Here is a 22,566-nt window from a genome sequence, read left to right on the forward strand (position 1 = left end):
GCGGCCCCGCCCCCTCAGGGACCCCAAGCCGCGGGGCGGCGGCGAGCGCGGGCCTCGGGGGTCCCGGCCCTCGAGACAATCTTCCGGCCGCGACCCTCGAGTCGCCCACCCGGGCCGCTTGGGACGCTTCCCTCCGAAACCCTCCTCACGCCCTGGGGACCGCGAGGGGCCGGGCCAGGGGACCTTCCCTGCGGTCTCCCCAACCCCCCCGCAGGGCCGCCTCAGACACCTCCCTGGAAGGCGTTCCCACGGCGCCCCGAAACCTGCCTGCGAGTCCCTTGGAAGCCCGCACTCCTCCTCCGGCCCGGAATCTTTCCGAGAGACCCCCTCCCCCTCCTTACCTCCCTCCCCACAGTCCTGTCCAGACACCGGCGTAGGGCTCGGGAATCTTCCTTGGCGAACCCCTCCTCTGGCCCCAGATCCCCCATCCTCCTCCTCCGTCCAGAAATATTCCCCGGAGGCCACTCCTCGTCTATTCCAACAATGTGTGTCATATCTCCTCCCCGAGTCTCCCTCGGAAGCCCTAAAAATTTCCCGCAGGCTCCCGGAGAGCCCCTCCAGACCCCGCACATTCCAGAAAGCTCCTCCAGCCACCTACTTCATAGGTCCCCACAGTCGGCCCGGGTCTTCCCTCTCACACGTTCCCGAGAATTTTCCCTCCTCCCTCCCTCCATACCAGAAATCGCCTGGGAGACGTTCCTCTTGTGCCCCCCCGCCCAATCTCGGAGCCCCCTCCCCGCCTCCATGGCCTTTGGAATGTCCCCCATGTGCCCTGAAATACTTTGTAGCGACTCCCTGAAATGTCCTCAGGTCCCCAAAATACACCCAGAAGATCCCCCCCACACACACACCAGCCGTCTCCCAGACACACTCCCCCTTCACACAGTCAAACCCCATAGGATCCTTCCACAGCTCCCAAAGGTTTCTCCTAAAGGCCTCGGTTCCCCCAAGTCTCACCATCCGGAAATGCTAGAGATCCCCCTCACATAGCCTACAGATCTCCCCCCAGACCTCCCTCACTTATTCTAAAATATCTCCTCCAGAGGTTTGCTGAAGTCTCCGGAGAACTCCTATCCCATATTCCAAAAACCTTTCCCACAACCCCTTTTATGTGTGTCCCAAATCACCCAGTAAAGTACACCACATGTTGGAAAAATTTTCTCCAGGATTCTCAAAAGGACCCTTGTAGTTTGATATTCTCTAGAATGCTCCTTCGAGAACCCTCAAAAATCCCCCCCCCCAGACCTACTTTAAGTTAAAGTTTCAAAAGGTCCTTCTTACAACCCCTTCAACCTTGAGACCCTCTTGGTGACCTCTGTGAGATGCAGGTTTTCAGGATCTCAGCTCTTCTCAGAGACCTTAGCAATCCCTCCTGAGATAAGCCCTTGAAGTCCCTCCCAGAGACCCCGCCCCCCCCCCCCCGAACCCCTTGAATCACTGCTCTGAGACCTGGTGCCTTGCTGAAACACTTCTAGAGATTTCCAGTCTCCCAGAACTCTTCCTCACAGTTCCCTCAAGTCCTGTAGAACGCCTTCCCCGTTCAGTCTTCCCTCAAAATAACTGAGCTCCTGCTCTTAGAAAGGCCCAAGTTCTTTCTGAAAAGCTCTCTGCCCTGACAGTCACCCATTCCACTGAGAAGAGCCGCCTTTCCCGTATTGTACCCTTTCGAAGACTGTGCTCCGAGGTCTCTCCTCCTCTGAGCTCTCTGAGGAGTTCCTGGAAAGACCTGGCTCCTGCTCCAGCCCCTTGAGATCTTTCTGAGAAGATCACACCTCCCCTCCCGCAGACAGCCTTTGGAGACTTTTCTTCAAAATTGCCCTGTATTAGCAACCGTACCCCCAGCACTTTCTGACACTTCTTCAGAACATCCCCTCATTTTCCCTCTGTGACATCCCCAGTCAGGACCCCGTCACATTTACCGTTTTTAGAATCCCTGTTTACACCCTCTCATCTCTGTTCTCTTTCCTCCGAAATCGACTGAGAGATCCCTCTCAGATCCAGGCCTCTTTCCCCCATTGTCCCTTCAGAGGCCACCAACATCCTCCAGTCCCCCCCCCCCACAAGCCTCCATGTCTCCTTTTAATAAAAAGATCCTCAAGAGCCAGCCTCACCTCTTGAAATCCCAGTCCTCAGAGACCGTTGTTCTTAGGTTTCATCCTCATAGACTCCTCCTTTTGGAGACCGAGAGACCCTTAACACCCTCCTTCGAGACTTCCTGAGGACTCCCCCCATTTTCCTCTCAGCAGCCTTCTCTTTTCTTTCTCCCTTTGAGGGCCTCCTCGCTAGGGAGTACCTTCCCCCAGGGGTGCGTGGGTGGCTTAGTCAGCTAAGCCTCTGACTAGGTATCGGCTCAGGTCATGATTCCTCAGTTTGTGAGATCAAGCCCCACATTGGGCTCCACGCTGACAGCACAGAGCCTGCTTGGAAATCTCTCTCTCCCTCTCTCTCTGCCCCTCCCCTGTTGGAACTTTCTCTTTCAAAATAAACATTTAAAAAAAAAAACCCCTTCCCCTATAGCAGTAGTTCTAAAAGCGTGGTTCTTGGACCAGCACCACCAATATCACTTGGGAACTTGTTAGACATGTTACGTTCTTGGGTCCAGCCCAGACCTACAGAATCAGAAAACTTGACAGTAGGACCCAGCAGTGTTTTTCGGGGCCTTCCTGGAGATTCTGATGCATACTCAAGTTTGAGGATGATTGCCCTTTCCCCCACAGAAAGTCCCCTGGAAGATGCTTCAGAGTCTGCCTCTGAACTGTCGCCCATCCTCACTTTCCTGGGGGTCCCCTATGTGAATATCCATGGTCCAGGAAGTCCTCGTCCCCTCCTTGAAAGGATTCTGGCTCCTCTGAAATGTTACCCCATCCTCTGAGCCATGACTTCATACTCTGTCTTTGAATAGTTTCCTTTCAGGTCTTCCTCAGCACCTTCACCTTCCAGCTGCCCCTCCACACCACACCCCTGCCTTCCATGTTCTCGCTTCAGGTTGCTGGCTTCTTCAGCACGTGTGTCCACCTCTAACCTTCCGTCTGTTCCCCACCACATAGGCGCCTTTCCTTAAAGGCACCTTCAGGTCACTTCGTTCCCTGTGTCTTACTGCCCAGAGCCCTCCCTTGTACTTCTGGAGCCCTACTCACCGTCTCCCTTGTAGTTCGTGTACTTGTCCGCTCATCCGCATGGACTGCAAGCTTGGGAGATACTGGGATGTGTCTTGTTTCTCTCTGAGTCCCCCAAAGTTTGATCTGCCTTCTCTAAGTTATTGGGAATCATTAGGGAATGGGTAGCTCTTCCTTCCGCATTTGGCCAGAAATCTCTTAAGTGTTTCAGCTCTCACTCCCCATCCAGGTTCTGTACACCTTCCCCACCTCCTCCTGTCTTCTTCCTGTACGCAGCCCACATTGCCTCTCCTGGAAGAGGCTGTCTGCCCCGCCTACTGCTTGTTATCCGAGGGACTTTTCTTTGTGCTCCCTCCTGATTCTGAGCTCACTGACCTCTCAGCCTCCCTCTGCCTTTAGAAGTCTGGGGTCTCCACAGGGCTCTCAGCTTTCTCCTAGGGATTCTGTTTCTCTCTGCGGTCAACAAGGGGAAATGGAGATCACAGGATAAACACTGGGGCCTGCCTTCAGTGCGCTCACAGGACATTAGAGGGGTTGGGCAGGTTCACAGGGCAGATGAGGTACAAATTGTATGCTGTGGAAATTTGGTAGTGAAAGAAGGAGCCCTTTATCTGGAAAGACATCATGGAAAAGATGGTATTTGGGCTCGGTGGTGTTCCACAGGGGTTGGGGACAAGGGTGAGTGGTCTTCCAGGCGGAGGTAACAGCTTTGCTTTGGGTCCAAGGCAAGAAAGGCTTCTCCTCTCCCACCTGTGGCCTCTCTTCTCTTCACTTAAAGGACAGAGATGAAAGGAAACCGGTCTCTTCCACCCGTATTGTGTTTGCCAGCTGTACTTTCATGACCCGCAGAGTGCTAATATTGGTGATTACGGTTTATTGAGTAATTAACTGCCGGTCACTGTTTAAACGCTTCACGTGTATTGTCATCTCACGTTCCTTATAGGAACCCTATGAGGTAAAGTAAGCTACCATTAATCTCATTTTATAAATGTTGAGGACAGGTGGCACAAATGGAAGGTCTCTGGACCCTGTCCATCCCAAGGTGATAGTGCCATGAGTCATAGACTTGGATTTTCTGCTCAGATAGGGTTGGGCGCAATAAGGAGGCATTCTGGCATAGTGTAAGTTAAGTGCGCAGCCTCTGGGGCCAGACAAAGATATGTATCCCGCGTTGTCACTTGCTAGTTTCGTGACCTAGACAATTACTTAACTTCTCTGGTTCTTAGTTTTCCCAGCTAAAAAATGAAAGTAATAATGGTATCCTATGTTGTAGAATTATTATAAGAATTAAATAAGTTAACACCCGAAGTAGCTAGAACAACGTCCTGTGGACAAGTGCTCAACATTATCAAAAATAAATGGTTCATGTCAGCCAGGACTCTAAAGACATAAACGACAGAACCTTAGTTCAAACTAGCGTAATCAAAAAAGAGAAGTAATTGACTTGTGTTACTAAAAAGTCCAGAGTCAGGATGACTTCAGACCGACCTTCATCCAGGAGTTCAAACAATCTTCTCCGTCATCTCTGTGCATTTCTCCCAAGGAGTAAGCTTCATCCTCAGCAAGTTTCTACTTTGTGGAGACAAAGATGGTCTTCAGCAACACTAGGCTTCAGTCCTCTCTCAGCAGCCTTAGTGGAAAGAGAGCTCTTTCCCGAAAGCCCCAGTTTGAAAACAATTTGAATAAGTGTGAGATGCTAACAGGTGATCCTTAGGGACATGTTTGGAGTTCTATACCCCGGAATTCTCTCTTATTTACCGAGGTTGCTGCGATTCCATCCCAGGAGCTTTCTGATGCTGGTGGCAGTTCCCCTCCTTGCTCGTTCTCTCGCCTTAGTCATTCTCCAGTCTGTGGCCGTTTGGGTCCAGAGAGAGTTTATGGCTAGTCTGACCCAAATCTCACGGAGAGAGACAGGGAAGAGATGACTGGCCAGGTTTGGTGGTAGCCTCAGGGTAGGGTAATGGAATCCGGGCACAGTGGTATTCTATCCCATCCCTCAGCTCGGGGTTTTCAGGACTCTGAACTTTGCGAGAGAGTTCAGTAGATTACTTTGGGTAGAGTTTTGTTTTGTTTGTTTCAGGGTAAGTTTGTTGAATAGAGTCTGGTTGAGGGCAGGTTACAGAACAATAGTGTGTGGAGTATGCAGGTCTCAACTCCAGCAGTTAAACAGTTTATGGAGGCACTTTTAGGTTCTGGACACACAGCAGTGAATGAAACAGTCAAGCTCTTGGAACACATGGCACTTACATTCTGATAGGGGTGGGTGGAGAGGATACATAAAAGAAATCAATGATATGTGCTATGAAGGAATTAAAAGAGTAGTAGGAAAGAAGGGGTGGCTGTGACCACTATACTCAGGGTGATCAGAATTGGCCTCTGAGGAGGTGACAGTTGAGCTTGATGACCTGAAAGATGAGAAAGTACCACGTTGTGGGAAGATCTTGGAGTAGGGCATTTTACTCTAAGCGTTGTTTTAGGTGGAGAAAGGACTGCTGCAAGGTGGGAAAAGGTTTCACAGATATTTTATTCGGAGAGTGCTGTGTGCCAGGTGCTATGCTAGGAATTGAAAATGTATGGGGCGCCTGGGTCGCTCAGCCGGTTGAGCATCTGACTCTTGATTTTAGCTCAGGTTACGATCCCAGGATCATAGGATGGAGCTCTGGGCCCCGTGCTGAGCATTGAACCTGCTTGGGCTTCTCTCCTCACCCCTACTCACATGCTCTCTTTCTCTCTCTAAAATTAAAAAAAAAAATTTAAGAGGAAAAAAACTATGGCAGTGAATGATACAGTCACAATGTCTCCTTCCCTCATGGATCTTACAATCTATGCATTTCTGGAAGAGCTGCAGCCTTCGAGTTCAGTGATTTCAGACCAAAAACTCCTTACTGGGGAGATGAAGAAGATTGGGGCACACAGGAACCCAGATCTGACTGATGACGGGGAACCAGCCATGTGATGATCTGGGCAAGAACTTCAGGTAGAGGGGCCAGCAGGGGCAGAAGCCCTCAGATGTGTTCAAGGAACAACAGGCTGACCCGTGTGCGGGAGAGGCGGGAGGGGCCACGGGCCTTCTAGGCCATAGTAGGGAGTTTATATTTTCACTTAAGAGACTGGGAAGCTATTAAAGGGTTTTTAAAGCAAGACAGTGACATGGTCAGAATTTTTTTTTTTTTAAAGAATAACTGGTTTCTGCAAGGAGAGCAAGGGTAAGAATGGAAGCAGGAGGTAGATTAGGAGGCATTACATTGGTCCAGATGAGAAAGGATGGTGACTTGAATATGGTGATGGTAGTAAAATATGAGAGAAATAGATATATTCGGGGTGAGAGCATACAAGTATAGAGAAAGGGAAGAGCTAAGATAGAGTTTTAGTGGGGGAAGGGTCAACGCACGTAAGCGTGGGATGAGTGGAAGCAACACATGGGGGTGGGGGGGGGGAAGCCAGCTTCTCTGCTCCAGCGTGTTCCACAGCTTCCGAGGCTGTGCTCGTCTTCCTGGAGGCCCCGCCTGGCTTCTCCACTCCTCTCCCTCCCTTCCCCAGGACTGTGCATACAAAAGCCTCATTCTTAGCTGAGGCAATAGTATGCATATTTTGTGTACATATTTCAGGCGTTTTTGAAAATAATGGTTAGTCTTTACAAAAGAGAAGTTGAGCTCCCTTGGCATCTGACATTCTCTTGCTCTTTCTCAGGTCAGGATGGTCAGTTAACCTTAGGTGACTAGCCTGTTACCTTGTTCATGCAGTATGAGTCTCTCAAAGGCCAAGGTGGGTGCTGTAGAAGGGCTAGGAATGGGTAGGAAGGCCGATAGGACCCCCTTGCTCGTCCAGAGATGTGGGCATTCAAGGGTGTACCTGTTACCCAACTTCTCTAGGCGATGGAAGGGAATTTACAGGAGGCTGTACTATTCTTAGGAACAAGCAAGAGCTCTAAAACCAGACTGTCTGGCCTTGAAAATCTCAGCTTAGCTGTGTGTCGTCTTGGACAAGAGACTTAACCTTTTCTGTGTCTCAGTTTCTTCATTTATGAAATGAGAATAATGTTACGTGTGTATATCTGTATACGTGCATGTAACACACATGTATCTCACATATATGTGTAAGAGCGTACATATTGTTTTCAGAATTAAATGAACTCACCCACAGAAAGCTGTTAGCATAGGGCCTGGCATATGACACGGTATATTGTATATGAAGACATGCTAAGCAGCATGGTGGGTATTTTATATACATTGTTTCATCTCCTTCTACAACAAGCTTCACTGAGGAAGAAACTGAGTTACTTTCCAAAAGCCAACACAGCAAGTAAGTATTGGCTGTTTTCAGCTACATCTGACTCCACAGGGCTGGTTCTAACTGAGGAGAGCTGACCTCCAGAGGCACCTCCTGTCTGTGGGCCGCTTCTTGCTGTTGGAAGCCAAAGAAGGGAGCCTCGTGAGTAAGTTTTCCTAGATCCTCTTAGCCAATTTTGGCTTCATTTTCCACCCTCCAGGATTGGTAGATGCTTCCAAAAAAGGTAACTTGGTCGCTTAGAGAGCAAATATGCCAGCAGTGAGTTGGGCTGTTTGGGAGAATTTTCCATAGGAGCTCCCTTATAGTGTCTTTCCTCAAAGGTAGGAAGTCATTTTTGGTCACACAAAGACAGAGATCAGAGCAGTGGTGAGTTCAAGGCTCTTCCAACTTCAAGTGATAGAAACACAACTGAAATAGGCATTGGCCAAAAAGGGATTTATTGGTCCATATGACTGGAAAGTCTGGGGCGAGGAGGCTTCAGGCTGGCTGGATTGGATCCAGGTCTTCACGTGGGAACAGATCTCCCTCTCTGTCCCCTCCTCTCTTGACTCAGCTTTCATCTGTGTTGCCTTCATTCTGTGGCAGGCTCTCCCTGTGCGTCACTGAGGTGGCAGACGTGGCAGCCAGTAGCATCAGGAGATGTGTAATCTGAGCAACCACAGGGGAGAGCTGCTTTTCCCAGGGGCGCCGGCAGAAGTCCAGGGAGGACGCTCCTTGGCCAGTACACTTTCCGTGTCTGCTCCTGGAGCCAAGGAAGACGGTTATTTCTCCAAAGGGAGCTCGGGGGCTGGTATCAGAAGACAGGAATAGATGATTGGCAGCAGACCCACCAAAATCCATCACGGTATAAGGTGCCTTGGAAAAGTCAGTGTTGACGCCTCCTCCCTGGGCCATGTCACCAACCTAGGTCTTCTCTTCTCATTGGTGCCAAGCACCCAGGAAAAGAGGTAGCCGGGGACATCTGGCCCCTTGATGGAAGAAGCCCATACAGTCCTCTCTGGTCACCAGCCCAAACGAACACCCAGCATCCCTCTCCTGTCCTAAAAGCAACTGTTCGTTTCTCGGAAGCCCCCAGTGTTTACTGAGGACTGTCATAGCCTTTGTTGGGCACTAGATCCTCTCTGCCAGTCATGTCCCCTGAACAGCTGGGTGGCTTGAAGGTGTAAACCAGAGAGGCCTGAGAGAAGAACAGTTCGCAGACTTCTGGTCTTTCCCCGGTTTGTGTCCATCTGGTCCAAGGACCGCGGGCCACAGGTTTTGTTTGTTCCTTATAATGGTTCACTGTTGCTGTTGTAATGTGAATTCATTTCCAATGTTTAAAAAGAGGGGGATTTTATTTAAAAATCCAGATTTCTGGTTCCACTTAAAAAAAAATCTAAAACCTGACAACACTGGACCCACATTCTCACATGACAACTGTTGATTACAGCTGAAATCATGACTTCTGCCTTTACGTAGGGTATGTGCTTTCTCACACACCATGGTCCTCACCAGCCTGCTTCATTCGGAACCTGACCTTCGAAGGGTCATGTTTGAGACGCCGCTCTATCCCAAGCCTTTGCTTGTAGCATTGGTCTTAGGAGAAGACACTGGCCATCAGCTTATTTGGGAGGCACAGTGCTGTTGCATTGGAAAACTCAGAAGCCAGTAGTTTATGGGAGAGAGTGTGCACAACTTTGGTCTCTTTGTGGATTTGGTCATCTTTGCCATAAACGCTGTTGGCATATCCAACCTCTCGTCTCAAATGTTCTCTCTGAAATAGTTACATGTCCTTCTATCTTATGGGTTGCCACCCAGTGAAGGAATCCCTCCCACTCCCAAGGGATGTTCATGTAGCCTCCGCTTGACCACTTCCAGCAGCCAGGGAGCGTGTTACCTCCTCACGTGGCAGCCAGCTCCATTCTTGGATAGATGTATTATTTTAAAATTCTTCCTTATGTTGAGGCAGCTGCTGTCTCCTTGGGGCTGAAATCCACAAAATGTTGGAGCCGGGAAGGGAAACTGATTTTTGCCAGGCATGTGAACTACCACTCATCCATCGTGCATCCAGGGCAAACATTGATCATCAGTCACAGTGTTCTCTCTTGCTGCGCCAGATAGTAGAAGGCAGCCTTAAAAAAATTTTTTTAATTCTTTGAAAATTACAGAAGCTATATGTATTTACTTACACCTAGTGAAATGCTACAAAGTTACATAAAAAGAACTTTAATGATTTCTCCCCCTCCTCTCCAAGGCAAACCAATGTGAACAGCCTCGGGTATGTCTTTATACATTTTTCTCTATACACACACACACACGTAGACATGATGAGGTATATTAAGATTTTTGTATTGCTTTTTACTTTCTTTTTTATGAAAATGGCATTGTGTTATATATATTACCATGGAGCTTATGATCAGCCCTGCAGGTTGGTTAAAGATCAAACACTATAGATAGTTGTAAGCATACCGTGGCTGTTTTGTATTCTGCTGTCAGAATCAAGCATGTTTTAAATAGCTACATAATTTCCCTTTAATGAGGTGGGCCCCGATTTATTAACCCTTGCTCTTTGATGGATACTCCTGTTGCTTCATTTCTTCAGGATCCTTCACACCAGAGGGTCCCAAGCAGCCACTACTGATCATTGGGAGTTCAGTCTATGAGATAAAACCCATTTGTTGTGTCTGATCCAGTCCGACGCCTTATCTTACACCTTGTAGAGAAAGGAAGCGGACTCGCTCCAAATCAAAGTGAATCAGTGTCTGGGGCAAGACTAGGACCGAATTGTCTTAACTCTCAACATTTCCCGTGTCCCCTCTCTCTTAGAGCATCTACCCTGGTTCTCCTCTGGAGTCAAAGAACAAATCTAATTCCTCTTCTGTATGCTACCCCCTCAGATACTCAAAGTCAGTTATATCATCCCTTCTAAGTCCTCTCTTCCGCTGGAGAAAGTTCCTCAGTGCCTTCAAAGTTTTCTCTTAGGACAAAGTTTCCAAATCTGTTAACCACCCTGTGGGCCATTTCTTCTCTCATCTTCTTCTCTGGGGCTCTACAAGTCCTCGTTGTGGCTTCCATGCTCACCTTCTTTATTCGTTCTTTCAGCAAATACATATTGAGCACCGTCTGTGTGCCAGTCACTCTTCTGGGCACTGGGTAACCATGCAACTTGCATTTTGGTGGAAGGAGAAACAACAAACATAAATAATATCTGAATGTGTCAAATTATACAGAAGAAATCGCCTAAATAGTGTGACAGACCCCCTTAGGTCAGATGGTCAGGGAAGCTGTCTCTGAGGAAGTAACACTGAGCTGAGACCTGAGTGACAGGTCGGGGCCAGCCATATGTAGCTCTGGGAGAAGAGAATTCTAGTGAGTAGAAAACTTGTACAAGATCAAACTGGAGAGGCCACAGGAGTCTTGCAGGGCCCTGTAGACCAAGATCCGTTCAGTTTTAGTTAGGTTTTATGTAAGTACAATGGGAAATCGTTGGAGGATTTTAAGCCAGGAAGCAAAATTTGATTCCTTTTTAAAAAGATGTCTGGGGGCACCTGGGTGGTGCGGTCAGTTAAGCATCTGACTCTTGATTTCAGCTCAACTCATGATCTCATAGTTTGTGGGATCGAGCCCCGTGTCGGGCTCTGTGCTGACAGCATGGAGCCTGTCTGGGATTCTCTCTCTCCCTTTCTCTCAGCCCCTACCTCAAACACACATGCTCACTCCCCCCCCCCCCAATGAATACACTTTAAAACTTTTTAAAAATAGAAATAACAAAAAGATGTCTGGGGGCACCTGGCTGGCTCAGTTGGAAGAGCATGCAACTCTTGATCTCAGGGTCCTGAGTTCAAGCCCCGCGTTGGGTGTAGAGATTAATAAAAAAGTAAATAACCTTAAAAAGATTTCTAGGAGGCCTGTTTAACTTGGAACAAGGTTTCATTTTCCTCTACACTTTTCCTAATATGCAAAGGGGTTGACATCTGGGCCCGTTTGCTGTGTTGAGGTGTCCCACAGAGGATCTGCCAGGTGAGTTATGGCCATTGTCAGATGGACTCACAGCTCTCTTCAGCAAGAACACAGGAGGTCAGGGAGATGGCAGCTCCCTACGACCTGAGCCCAGCAGGTTCAATGGGTCTTTGTGTGGCGTTCTCAGTCCTTTGGCAGCCAGAGAGAGATGGAGCCAAATGCGGTTTGGGGATAGAGCCAAGGCACTGGATGCAGGACAGACAGGGAAATGTGAGTGGAGACCTGGAGCTCAAGACACTTAGAAAAAGCCTTCAGAATAGTGTCCAGAAATCAGTCAGCTGAAGAATAGGCCTGTTGTCTGCCCAGTTAACACAGCTCCTGTGTGGTTCCTGTCCAGGAGAGGAATTTGGACACTTCCTTGCTTGGGAGTTTTTTACTTTGGATGTGACCCTTCTCAAGTTGGCATCCTCCCTGTCGTTAGGAGTCTGGATGACAGACAGTCTGGCATCTTTGGAAGCCAGGGGACTTGGGTCAGGAGTAGCCTTCAGGGGAATGAAGAAGAGGTCTGGGGGAGACTCACGTCAGAGCAGAGATGAGTGGGATCGTAGAGATCAGAGCTGCACCTTTTCCAGAGCGTTCGAGCGGGGTTGAAGGAGGCAAGATCCCCCAAATCTTTGAAAAAGCCTTGGGCACTCAGGCAGTTACAGATCACTTAGCTATCTGCACACTCGAGATCACCACCCACTCTCTCATCGTAGCCTTAGGATAATTGATTGAAATACTATATATATATATATATATATATATATATATATAAACTCTACGGAGTCCTCTTAGCAGGTGAGCAATCTCCTTCCCACTCTCAGAAGAGGTAGGTCAGGGCATGTGCTGGGGGTCACATGTCATCTGGGACCAGGTCTCCATTAATTCAGATCTTTCTCTCTAGTGGGCAGCCTCTCCTATTTCCCATTTCTGGAAAATTCTGTCAACTTATTCTTCCTTTGGCCCTTTGACAGTCAGGACTGAGGGGCAGCATCTTCTCCTTAGTCTTTCTGAGTCCCACTCGAGGCTTTTCTCTGCATCTGGACATTGGTGGGAAAGGTGGTTTAGAATCTGGTGGTGACTTCATCTTTCTCCCAGGACCTCAGCAGAGCAGATACCTTGGGAGAGGGAGGCATAAAGCCTCCTTAACCTTCTCAGCCCTCACTCACCAGGCCAGTTCCAGTCATTTTGTTGGGTCTGACCCCCTTACTTCCTTTTCTAGGAGCCTGGACAGGTGTGGCTGGACCAAGACCTCCCCCGATGTGAGCAGGTTTCCTCCTCCTTCTAACCGCCCGTTGCCACCACGCCAGGGAACGTCCTCAAGCCCTGGCCCTCAGGGGAGAGGTAACAGGAGCTCTGAGCCGAGACCATGTGACGGCGCTGGCCCTCGCCACCGCCGTCCCCCCCACCCTGGCCCCAGGCCTGGCACCATGATGTTCCGCGACCAGGTGGGCATCCTCGCTGGCTGGTTCAAGGGCTGGAATGAGTGTGAGCAGACGGTAGCCCTACTGTCGCTTCTGAAGCGGGTCACTCGCACCCAGGCCCGCTTCCTGCAGCTCTGCCTGGAGCACTCGCTGGCGGACTGCAATGACATCCACCTGCTGGAGTCGGAGGCCAACAGTGCTGGTGAGTCTGCACCCTAGAGATCTGGAATGGGAGCAGATGTCAGAGGGCCGGCGAGGCCCAGCCCGCGATGCTGCTGAGAAATACGGGTTCTAAGCTGGGTGGGGGAGGGGGAGTCCTGACCTTCCAAGTCATCATCATAGGTCTCCTGAGGCTTTGTTGCCAGATATCCTCAGGCATGAACTGGGAGGCTACTGGGGGAAGGCAGTGCAAACTGGAAACCACCCATAGCAGAGGAAGAGCTGGGGAGGCTGGCTTGTCCGAGAGGAAGAGACTAAAGTCAGTCCTTACGAAAGGGGATTGGAAGCTGAACAAATAAGTCATTTCTCAAGCTCCAGGACACCAGAGTGAATTTTAGGAGAGAATTTTAGAAGTTCACGAGTATTCTTAAATTATTCTTTACACCCAAAGATAGGCTGGATTTAAGGCATAAACAGCTTCAAAAGAGTTTTGAATTTAGATACAGTCCATATCAGTTCCCTAGGCATTCAGTAGCGAGGTGCTCAGTAGAGAGGTTGGCATTGGGATGACTGAGCCGGGCTTCTCTAGAACCCTCCCAAGGGCCCCAGTCATAGACAAGAGTCAGGCCAGGGAACCGTCTCAGGGGACGCTGCGGAAGCCATTCTGGCCTCCAGGCTTCCGCAGGGCTGGACGGAGAGGTGTTGCCCTCTGTGACGGATGAGAGAGATGGAGGCCAGAGAGGAGGGCATGTCGTGCGGACCTGAAGCTAACCGGGAAGGGGACCCAGGGGCTCCGTGTGAGTGCATCCAAATTCTTCCCACCTTCTCTCCCAGAAGAATAGCTCACATTAAGCCCTTACAACACACCAAAGCCCAGCTGACCGTGTGTACTGACTTGGAAAGCAGTGCTTTTTAGTGGGTCTGGGGTCAGACTGTCCAGGTTTAGACCCCAGTGCTGTCATTTGCAGTATAACAAAGTAGCTTGTTCTGAGCCTTGGTTTCCTCATCCTTAAAATCAAGGTAGTAACTATGCTCACCTTTTCGGGTGGTTGTGAGCTTTGAGGACACTGCCTGGCCTGTCGTAAACACTCAATAAGATCAGTTGTTCTAGTGAATAACTAACTCATTTAGTCCTCACAACAACCCCATGAAATTGGTGCTATTCTTTTCCCCCATTTAACGGGTAAGGAAACCCACATGGGCTGCTAGGATTGGAAGTGGGGAACCTCAGAGCTGCTGGGCCTCCCTCATCTCCCCGGGCCCATCGCCTTCATACCAATTTCCTTTATGTTTCTGAATGTGTACATACAAGTCACAGAAGCACCGTGGTTGTAGGGTGAGGTGGCTCCTCGGGCCAGGAGTCACACCAGCTTCAGTCCTAGTTGGGTGGACAGTGAGAGCAAGGACCTAGCAAGGCTGCAGCAGGCTCGGGGCTCAGCAGCTCCCCACCCCCCACCCCACCCGGGAGGGCTCCTCTCTGCTCTGGCATCAGCGGCGGCAGTTCTTGCTTGGGACATGGCTCTGCCCCCAGAGTAGGGCTCACGCGAGACAGGCCATTGTCTTCCGCAGCTTCGTCACACTTGCCGTGACAGCACTTGGAGGAGCACTAGGTGCCAATCTTGTCTATGTATCAGATTCGCCAGTGGTGTTTATCCTGTGTATTTATTAGAGCATGTTTAATTTCTGCATTTGTTTTTGTAACTTGTAAAAACCCAGTGAAAGGTAAAAAGTAAGATCTCCTCACTTCCTTACTTTCACATGTTCCCAGGTGGTGTATGTTTTGTGAGCTACTCCGTCGTGCATGTATGAGTACGTACATAGCCTCCCTTCAGCCTTTTTGCTGTCTTGACCATTTAGCATTTTTAAAATGTCTTATTTATTTCTGAGAGAGGGAGAGAGAGGGAGACACAGAATCCGAAGCAGGCTCCAGGCTCTGAGCTGTCAGCACAGAGCCTGATGCGGGTCTCAAACCCACGAACTGTGAGATTATGACCTGAGCTGAAGTCAGCTGCTTAACTGACTGAGCCACCAGGCGCCCCGAGGATATTAATACATAGTCTAGAACACTGTGCATATTAACCAGTTTCACTTAACAATGTAACTTGAAGAGCCTTTCATATTCAGCACACGTGTATGTGCCTCCTTGTTAATGGCTACATAATAGGAAGCATCAGTAACATTTATAGGGCCCTACCCGGGAATCAAGCAGTGCTTTACCTTTATTACTCATTTAATCCTCACAAACAGCTCTGTAAGATACTCTTTTACTGTTCCCTCATTTTATAGATGAGGAGACTGAGGTCCAGAGAGGTTTAGGGACAAGGAGACCGACTGAGACCCGGAGAGGTTTAGTGACTTGCCCTGGGTCATACCAGTGGTCAGAGGTGGGACTGGAATTTGACGTTAGAGCTCTTGCTCAGGCCCCGTAGGCTCTACTTTATAGTATGTTCGGTCTTGCTCCTACAACCGGTGCTGTGATGAGTCCCCTTTAAGCACCTCTAGGATAAATTCCTAGAATTCTGTAGAACTGCTAGTTTGAAGTGATGTAGATGTAAAAGATTCCTTGTTACCACATGGCCTTAAAAAAGGCATGGCACGCTTTATACCAAGAACCTGATGCTCATCCCAGATGGTTTGCATTGGGATTCGGGGGTCACGCCTAGCCAGGGTTGAGAATTGATGTGGGATGAATTCACTGATGAATGAGAATACGAGTACAAGGTCTTCAGCCGCAGCCCCATGTCAGATGGTGAGGATATATAACAGGCTGGTACATTGATGGATGGAGAGGGAGGGAAAACTTAAGAGTAAGAGAAGGAGGCCTTTAAAAAGGAGTCAGCAGCAAGCCTGCCAGGACTAGAGCAGAGCCTGCCTAGCGAGAGAAGTGGTCATAGAGATAAATTCTATAGACCCTTGAATGCCCTTGAATGGGTGGGGTGGCTCAGTCAGTAAGCATCCAACTTCGGCTCAGGTCATGATCTTGCAGTTTCTGAATTCGAGCCCCACATTGGACTTGCTGGGGTCAGCACAGAGCCCGCTTTGGATCCTCTGTCCCCCTCTCTCTGCGCACACTCTCGCTCACTCTCTCACAAATAAGTAAACATTTAAAACCAATAATAAGAATGGACATGGGGGCTTTGAGACTAAGGAGGCCTGTGTCTGCTGACTGGTCCTCCCCGCAAGTAGGGCAGCCCCCTTGCCTGACTTGTGAAGGAAGGAGCTTCATCCTGGGCCTAGAGGCCTGCCTTGTGGGAGGAACTGTGCGCCCTCTGACTTTTCCGCTGGTTTGCTATGGCCTCCCATTCCATTCTGCGTCCCAAACTTGTGTCATCGCCACATCACCTGGTGGGAGGGAAGTGACTCTTAGAACCCAACCCACCTCACGAAATCAGAATCCTGGAGGGATGGGCCTGGGAACACGTACCCAGGTTCTTCTGCCCACTGGATAGTTTCAGAGATGATCCCCTGCCGGATGGCTCGTGTGTTACAGGATACGAGAAGACGCATCAGGAAAGCCGAGAGTTCTAGATTCAACTCTGCCACTAAAGCCTCTTGTGCATTGGACCAGTTCCACTCCTCTTGAGCCTGAGGATCCATATCTGGACAGTGAGAGGGTTGTTCCAAATACTCTCCAGGTGCCTCTTGGGCTCTGAAATAACGCGACAAAGAAGACAGAGCCACAGCCAAGCTTTGGGGGCTCAGCACATTTTTCTAAAGGAGTAGCTCTTAATATTTTGTGAGATGGGGGTTGCCTGCGTGGCTCAGTCGGTTGAGTATCCAACTCTTGATTTTGGCTCAGGTCATGATCCAGGGTTGTGGGACTGAGCCCCGTGTCAGGCTCAACACTGAGTGTAGAGGCTGATTAAGATTTTTTCTGTCTCTCTCTCTCTCTCTCTCTCTCTCTGCTCCTCTCCCCTGTGCTCTCACTCTCTTAAAAAAAAAAAAAAGGGAGGGAAGAAGGAAAGAAAGAAATGGGCAGGTGGGGCACCTGGTGGTTCAGTTGGTTAAGCATCTGACTCATGATTTTGGCTCAGGTTATGATCTCACAGTTTGTGGGGTTGAGCCTTGCGTTTGGGCTCTGCGCTGACAGCACAGCACAGAGCCTACTTGGGATTCTCTCTCTCTGCCCCTCTTCTGCTCGTCACATTTGTGTGTCCCCCCCCCCCACCTCCACTCGCAAATAAACTTAAAAATAAAAAAAGGCAGGGAGTGCAGAGGGCTGGATCTAGGCAAGTGACTCCCAACCCTGACTTCATGTCAGAATCACTCAGGGACTTTATAAAACTAATCTGAGGCCGGGGTCCTATCCCCAGCGAGTCTGATATTTTTTAAGCTTCCTCATTGGCTCTTGCATGCATCCAGTGGAGAACCACTTGTCCTCATACTGACGCTGATTCTGGGTGCACCCAGCAAGGTGGTGACCTGCTGGGAGTGGGGAGTTGGGGCTATTCTTTCCTCTCAAGCAGTTGCAGTTGCGAGGGTTTAAGGAAATCCCCCAGCCCAGGCAGCCAGCGTTCGTTCGTTTCATAGAAGCAGGATCTGAAACAATACCCAGGAACAGAAAAGCAATACCCTGAGGGTCTCTGGAACTGGAAGGAGAGGCTCCAGGTTTCCCCGTTTCGTCACCCCTGGTACTTCTTCCAGTTCTGTCTTCCCTGCCTGTTTGAGCTGTAACAGTAATGCTGGTCCTCTCTCCTCCCTATGCTGACTTGGACCAAAGGAATAGAGCCAGGAAAGCTGAAATCCCTTTCCTCCCTGGTCCTTCGGCTTCCTGGGCCACATTTCCTGCCTTTCTTTCCTCCTCCTGTCCTCTGAGTCAGAGGCCCTGTATCCAGCAGGTTTAAGCTCCTCCCTCTCTGGCTCACTGAATCTGGGTGGGGAAACTGAGGTCAGTAGGGGGCCATGGCTGAATGAGTCACCAGAGCCCAACTCGCATGCCTCCACCCTCCCTTTCAGGCTCTACTAACACAGTTCATCCAACAAAAATGTTAGCCCCCGGCCCTCCCCCGTGTTTGTGGAAGCAGGGGTGAGGTAGAGGAGGGCGTGCTTGCAGCCAAACCCCAGCCCCTGTGACGAGTGCCCGAGGCTGCCACAATTGTTGCCACAGCCAGACACGTAAAAATGGACTTGCTCTGTGGCAGTCTCCAAGATATATTTGGCTCCTATGATTTGCCAGGACCTGGGGTCATGGCCTACTTAGTTCTGGTCACCTGGCCAAGGAGGGTGCTCACGCACAGTCTCTCTGGCCCTCTCCATGCCTGCAGAATCCGGGTTTGCAGCTTGGTGAGAAGCAGCCATCCGCATCATGGCATTCCCAGCCCCTCCCCCATCCCCCCACCTCCAGAATTTCATCACTGCTTGTCGTGCCTCTAGCTCAGAGGAACCAGAGATGCGTCTGTTTTTGGTAAATAGCTACATGAAATCCCCCACCCCTGTTGGGAATCTTAAGAGGGAGTCCCAGATGTGCCCTCCTGAATTTGTTGCTCCCCAAAGCCCTAAACAGCGTGGGCTCTAGATCTTCAACCAAAAGCAATGACAACATTTAAAATGCGTGGAGTACTTAACACATGTCAGGTGCTTTGCATGCTGACATCGAATCTTCACAACAACCCTGTGACGTAGTGGCCTTGACTGCACCCGCACTGCGCAGAAGAGGGGACCGGGCTCCGGGAGGTTAAGGACTGGCCCACGATTATGTTGGGCTCGGTCATGGAGGAAGGGATGGAGTTTGAATCCAGGCAAGTTTGCCTGTTCAACTTGTGCCCTCACTCAGTATACTCTGCTAGGACATGAAACAAGGTCACCTGAGGTCAGGGGGATCCTCGAGAGGCTGCGTCGTACACACACAGACGCCACTACCTTCCAGGAGACCATCTGGGTTCAATTGTGCAGGTATTCATTGGGCCCCTGCTGTGCCTCAACTCTGGGCCAGACTTTTTCTGATCTGAGCAGGAAACGAAGTTTCATCCCCACCCGTCATCTGCAGCCCCAGCTGGGCTCACCCCAAGGGGCCGGAGGCTGCGCAAATTCTTTGGACCAGTTCCAGTGCTCACTGATGCTTCCCAGTCATGGGAGGCCCGCCCTCCCCACCGCACCGCTGCACAGACACATGAACACACATTTCCCCAGGGCCAGCCTCCAGTCGTCCAAAACCACTCTCTCCGTCCTCCGTGGTAGAACAAGGTCCTTCATTGAGCCCAACCCTTGGGGCTATTCTGTCACGTCTCCTGGCAGTACCAGAGGAGAAGCTTCGTCCCTTAGCCCTGGGGTCCTGGCAGTATTCTGGGGTGGGGGAGGGACTAGACAAGGCTTCTCTCTGTCCCAGATGCCACTGGCCACTCTGTAAGGCCTAAACAACAGCAATTGAGAACATCAGGGTACGGCTGGAAGGAGCAGGCTGACTGTTGGAGGAGAAGGGAGAAAAATACCAGTCACTGAGTCCCACTAAGTGCTCACTGTGGGCAGAGACTCTGTCAGGTGCTTTACATGGACTGTCTCCCTACATCCTCCCAGCAGACCTGTAATCCCTCTTCCAGAGGAGGAAGCCTGTTGCCCAGACAGCCGCATGGCACAGCCGGGGTGTCAGTCTCTGACTTTCTGTCCCTGATCTTCGTCACTATATTTCTCCTTCTCCTCAAGAGCCAGAAACTCAGGGATTAAGTCCAGAGAATGGGGTGCCAGGGTATTTGTTCCCGTACGATCTAGTGCCATTTGGAGGTGGGAGGGTGGGAAAAGTGAGGCTTCCTGAAGTCAGGAAGGCCTGTCCCACTTTGGAAACATCCTTAGATATGGAGATGATGTAAGAAACAGCCTTGTAGTCATGGGGAGCTGGTTCAACAAGGATTCCTCGCCTTGAGAGGAAGGTCCTGCATGACATCTGGGAAGCAGGGGATGGCAGAGGGGGGAGGGGGTAGAACACAAGAGACTTGGCATTGGCGAACTAGTGTAATGTTGTTGGTAAAAATTCCTCCCAATTCTGGAAGCTGACAGACCTGGGTTTAGGTCTTGGCTCTGTCAGTTTGAGGAAGTGATTCCACATCCCAAAATGTAGTCCCTCATCCGTAAGATGGCGATGTTAGAAAGAGTTGAGGTGAGGTGCTTAGCGTAATGTGTGGCATATAGTAAATGCTCAACAAGTGCTATCCATTATCATTATTATTATTATGTAGCATTACTGTTCCATTTTGGCCAGTACTATGGGCATAGCAGGAATTGATGGCTCTGAATGAATGGATGAGTCCCTGGGCACTTGAAAAGGGGTTCTTTAGGAAGCTTAGAACCAGCCCAAGAGAATGTGCAGTTACATGGTGAGTTGGAAGTGATGTCAGATTCATTTTCTTAGGGCTACAGATGTTAAGTGTTTCCTTTGCCCTGCCAGCATTTTCTCCCATCCTGCAGTCCACTGAGCTAGTCACAGAAGTGGTAACGAGGTTCAGGAGGACAGTCAGACCTGTAACGGTTTCTTCCCAAGGCCTCCTTTGTTATGGCAGGTCTGGGGCCATATAACTTGGGGAGTGCCCTTCTGGGTCAAAAGGGGAAACCTGGCTCTTCTTAATGAGACAGATTGAGGCCCTCGCACTGTGGCTGGGAAGGAGACGTCGTCAGATCCCTGTGGCAAGAACTGGCCAGAGAGGCTTCCTGGAGCAGGGCAGGTTTAGGCGGTCCCTTAAAAGACAGAATTTGAATGGGAGGAAGGAGATTATTGCAGGTTCAAGCCTTGGATCTCAGTGTGAGTGTGGAAACTTGGATGAATGTGGTGTGGAGAGAGCCCCAGGGAAGGTGGAGGTATCCCACATCTTTATCTGGAGGAATAGGAGGTGGGGAGCGCCCTAAAAATGAAGGTGTTGTTGGCTAGGAGTTCCTGAACTTGAGTCTTTTGGTTGCTTTTAAGCACCTGGTTAGGAACATGACCTCTTGGTGTGCTTCTGGGAAGAGAACTCTATCTAGGTGAATAGGACCAATTGGAAGAAGATAATCTAGAGGCTGGTCTCTGCCAGTTAAAAAAAACAGCAGGCATTTAGTGAATAGATTCTTTCATATGCCTGGCCACTTTTCATTCTTTATTAGCTTATTGGATCTCAGAGCAACACTGTGAATTGGGTACTGTAACTATCCCCAAAACTTTTCAGGTCAGGAAATCCGTGCACATGAGGTTCAAGGTGACTTGCCCAAAATCTAGCTAATAAGTGGGAGAGTCCAAACTGTCTGATTCCAGTCAGTCTGAGCCCAGACTTTTAATCATCATATTCCACTGTCAGGAAGGAGGCTTTTTTGTTGTTGTTTTGTTTTTGTTTTTTATTTATTTTTGAGAGACAGAGACAGTGCGAACAGGGGAGGGTCAGAGAGAAAGGGAGACACAGAATCCGAAGCAGGCTCCAGGCTCTGAGCTAGCTGTCAGCACAGAGCCCAAAGCGGGGCTTGAACCCACGAACTGAGCGATCATGACCTGAGCTGAAGCTGGACGCTTAACCGACTGAGCCACCCAGGCGCCCCAAGGAGGCTCTTTTGATAGGGGAAAGGAGATAGAGGCCCTAAAGAGAGAGAACAGAGATACAGCAACAAGGGCGGGCCTGGGGACAGCAGGAAGAGTGCAGATTCCAGGGTAGCAAGTTTGGCTGATTGGGGGCCACAGCAGGTGTCGGAGGGTATGAGTGTTGGAACCAGGAAAAATTACTTTGGAATTAGGCGGGTGCATTTGGTCTCACCTATATGAAGGACAGGCTCGGAGGTCCGGAGGTCGTGAAGGGGAAAGGGAAAGGAGATTGGAGCTGAGGGAGCAGGCTGCAGCAGCCCTTCCGGTTTATAGAGAGTCCCCCGCCCCGGCTCCCCTGACTTCTCTTTTGCTCCGTCTACAGCCATCGTCAGCCAGTGGCAGCAGGAGTCCAAAGAGAAGGTGGTCTCCCTCCTGCTGTCCCACCTGCCCCTGCTTCAGCCGGGCAACACGGAGGCCAAGTCGGAGTACATGAGGCTGCTGCAGAAAGTGCTGGCCTACTCGATCGAGAGCAATGCCTTCATCGAGGAGAGCCGCCAGCTGCTCTCTTACGCCCTCATCCACCCGGCCACCACGCTGGAGGACCGCAACGCGCTGGCCCTCTGGCTGAGCCACCTGGAAGAGCGGCTGGCCAGCGGCTTCCGCGCCCGGCCCGAGCCCGCCTACCACTCACGCCAAGGCTCAGATGAGTGGGGGGGCCCTGCAGAGCTGGGCCCTGGGGAGGCAGGGTCAGGCTGGCAGGACAAGCCACCCCGGGAAAATGGACACGTGCCCTTCCACCCATCCAGCTCAGTGCCGCCAGCCATCAACAGTATTGGGAGCAACGCAAACACAGGTGAGGCAGTGGCGGTCCCGGGAGGCCACACCTACTTTAAATCGGTCAAACTGGGCTCTCTCTTTACTTGCTCTTTGGTCCTGAGCAAGTCACGTAACTTGCCTGGGCCTCAGCTTTATGAGTCGGTGCAGAGGCTGTGAGCTGACACTCCGGGAGCGTGTCTGACCTGCACACGTGTCTTGTTGAGCCCAAACACAGTGAAACTTTGATTTTGTCTTGTTATGTTGTTGTTTCGTTTTTGTTTTTGTTTATTATTGAGACAGAAACAGA

The 22,566-nt window shown here is 50.2% G+C and overlaps 2 protein-coding genes across 3 annotated transcripts in view; one reads left to right on the forward strand and one right to left on the reverse strand.

Moving 5' to 3' along the window:
* The window catches only part of GMFG (glia maturation factor gamma), a 15,781-nt gene extending 8,664 nt beyond the window's left edge, over window positions 1-7,117 (reverse strand). Inside the window, exons 1-2 of the mRNA XM_029925689.1 lie at window positions 7,113-7,117; window positions 2,875-2,879 (exon numbers count right to left, since the gene is read on the reverse strand). Of these exons, the coding sequence (XP_029781549.1) occupies window positions 2,875-2,877 (3 nt within the window). The 5' untranslated portion in view covers window positions 2,878-2,879; window positions 7,113-7,117. The remainder of the gene's footprint in view (window positions 1-2,874; window positions 2,880-7,112) is intronic.
* A 414-nt stretch (window positions 7,118-7,531) lies between these two features.
* Window positions 7,532-22,566, forward strand: part of SAMD4B (sterile alpha motif domain containing 4B) — a 29,779-nt gene continuing 14,744 nt past the window's right edge. Inside the window, exons 1-3 of one of the 2 annotated variants that reach the window (XM_029925685.1) lie at window positions 7,532-7,551; window positions 12,610-13,013; window positions 21,826-22,296. In XM_029925685.1, the coding sequence (XP_029781545.1) occupies window positions 12,818-13,013; window positions 21,826-22,296 (667 nt within the window). In that variant the 5' untranslated portion in view covers window positions 7,532-7,551; window positions 12,610-12,817. The remainder of the gene's footprint in view (window positions 7,552-12,609; window positions 13,014-21,825; window positions 22,297-22,566) is intronic. The other variant, XM_029925686.1, reaches the window with a different exon arrangement.

The sequence above is a fragment of the Suricata suricatta genome, chromosome 16 (assembly GCF_006229205.1).
Source record: "Suricata suricatta isolate VVHF042 chromosome 16, meerkat_22Aug2017_6uvM2_HiC, whole genome shotgun sequence".
Classification (NCBI taxonomy): Eukaryota; Metazoa; Chordata; class Mammalia; order Carnivora; family Herpestidae; genus Suricata; species Suricata suricatta.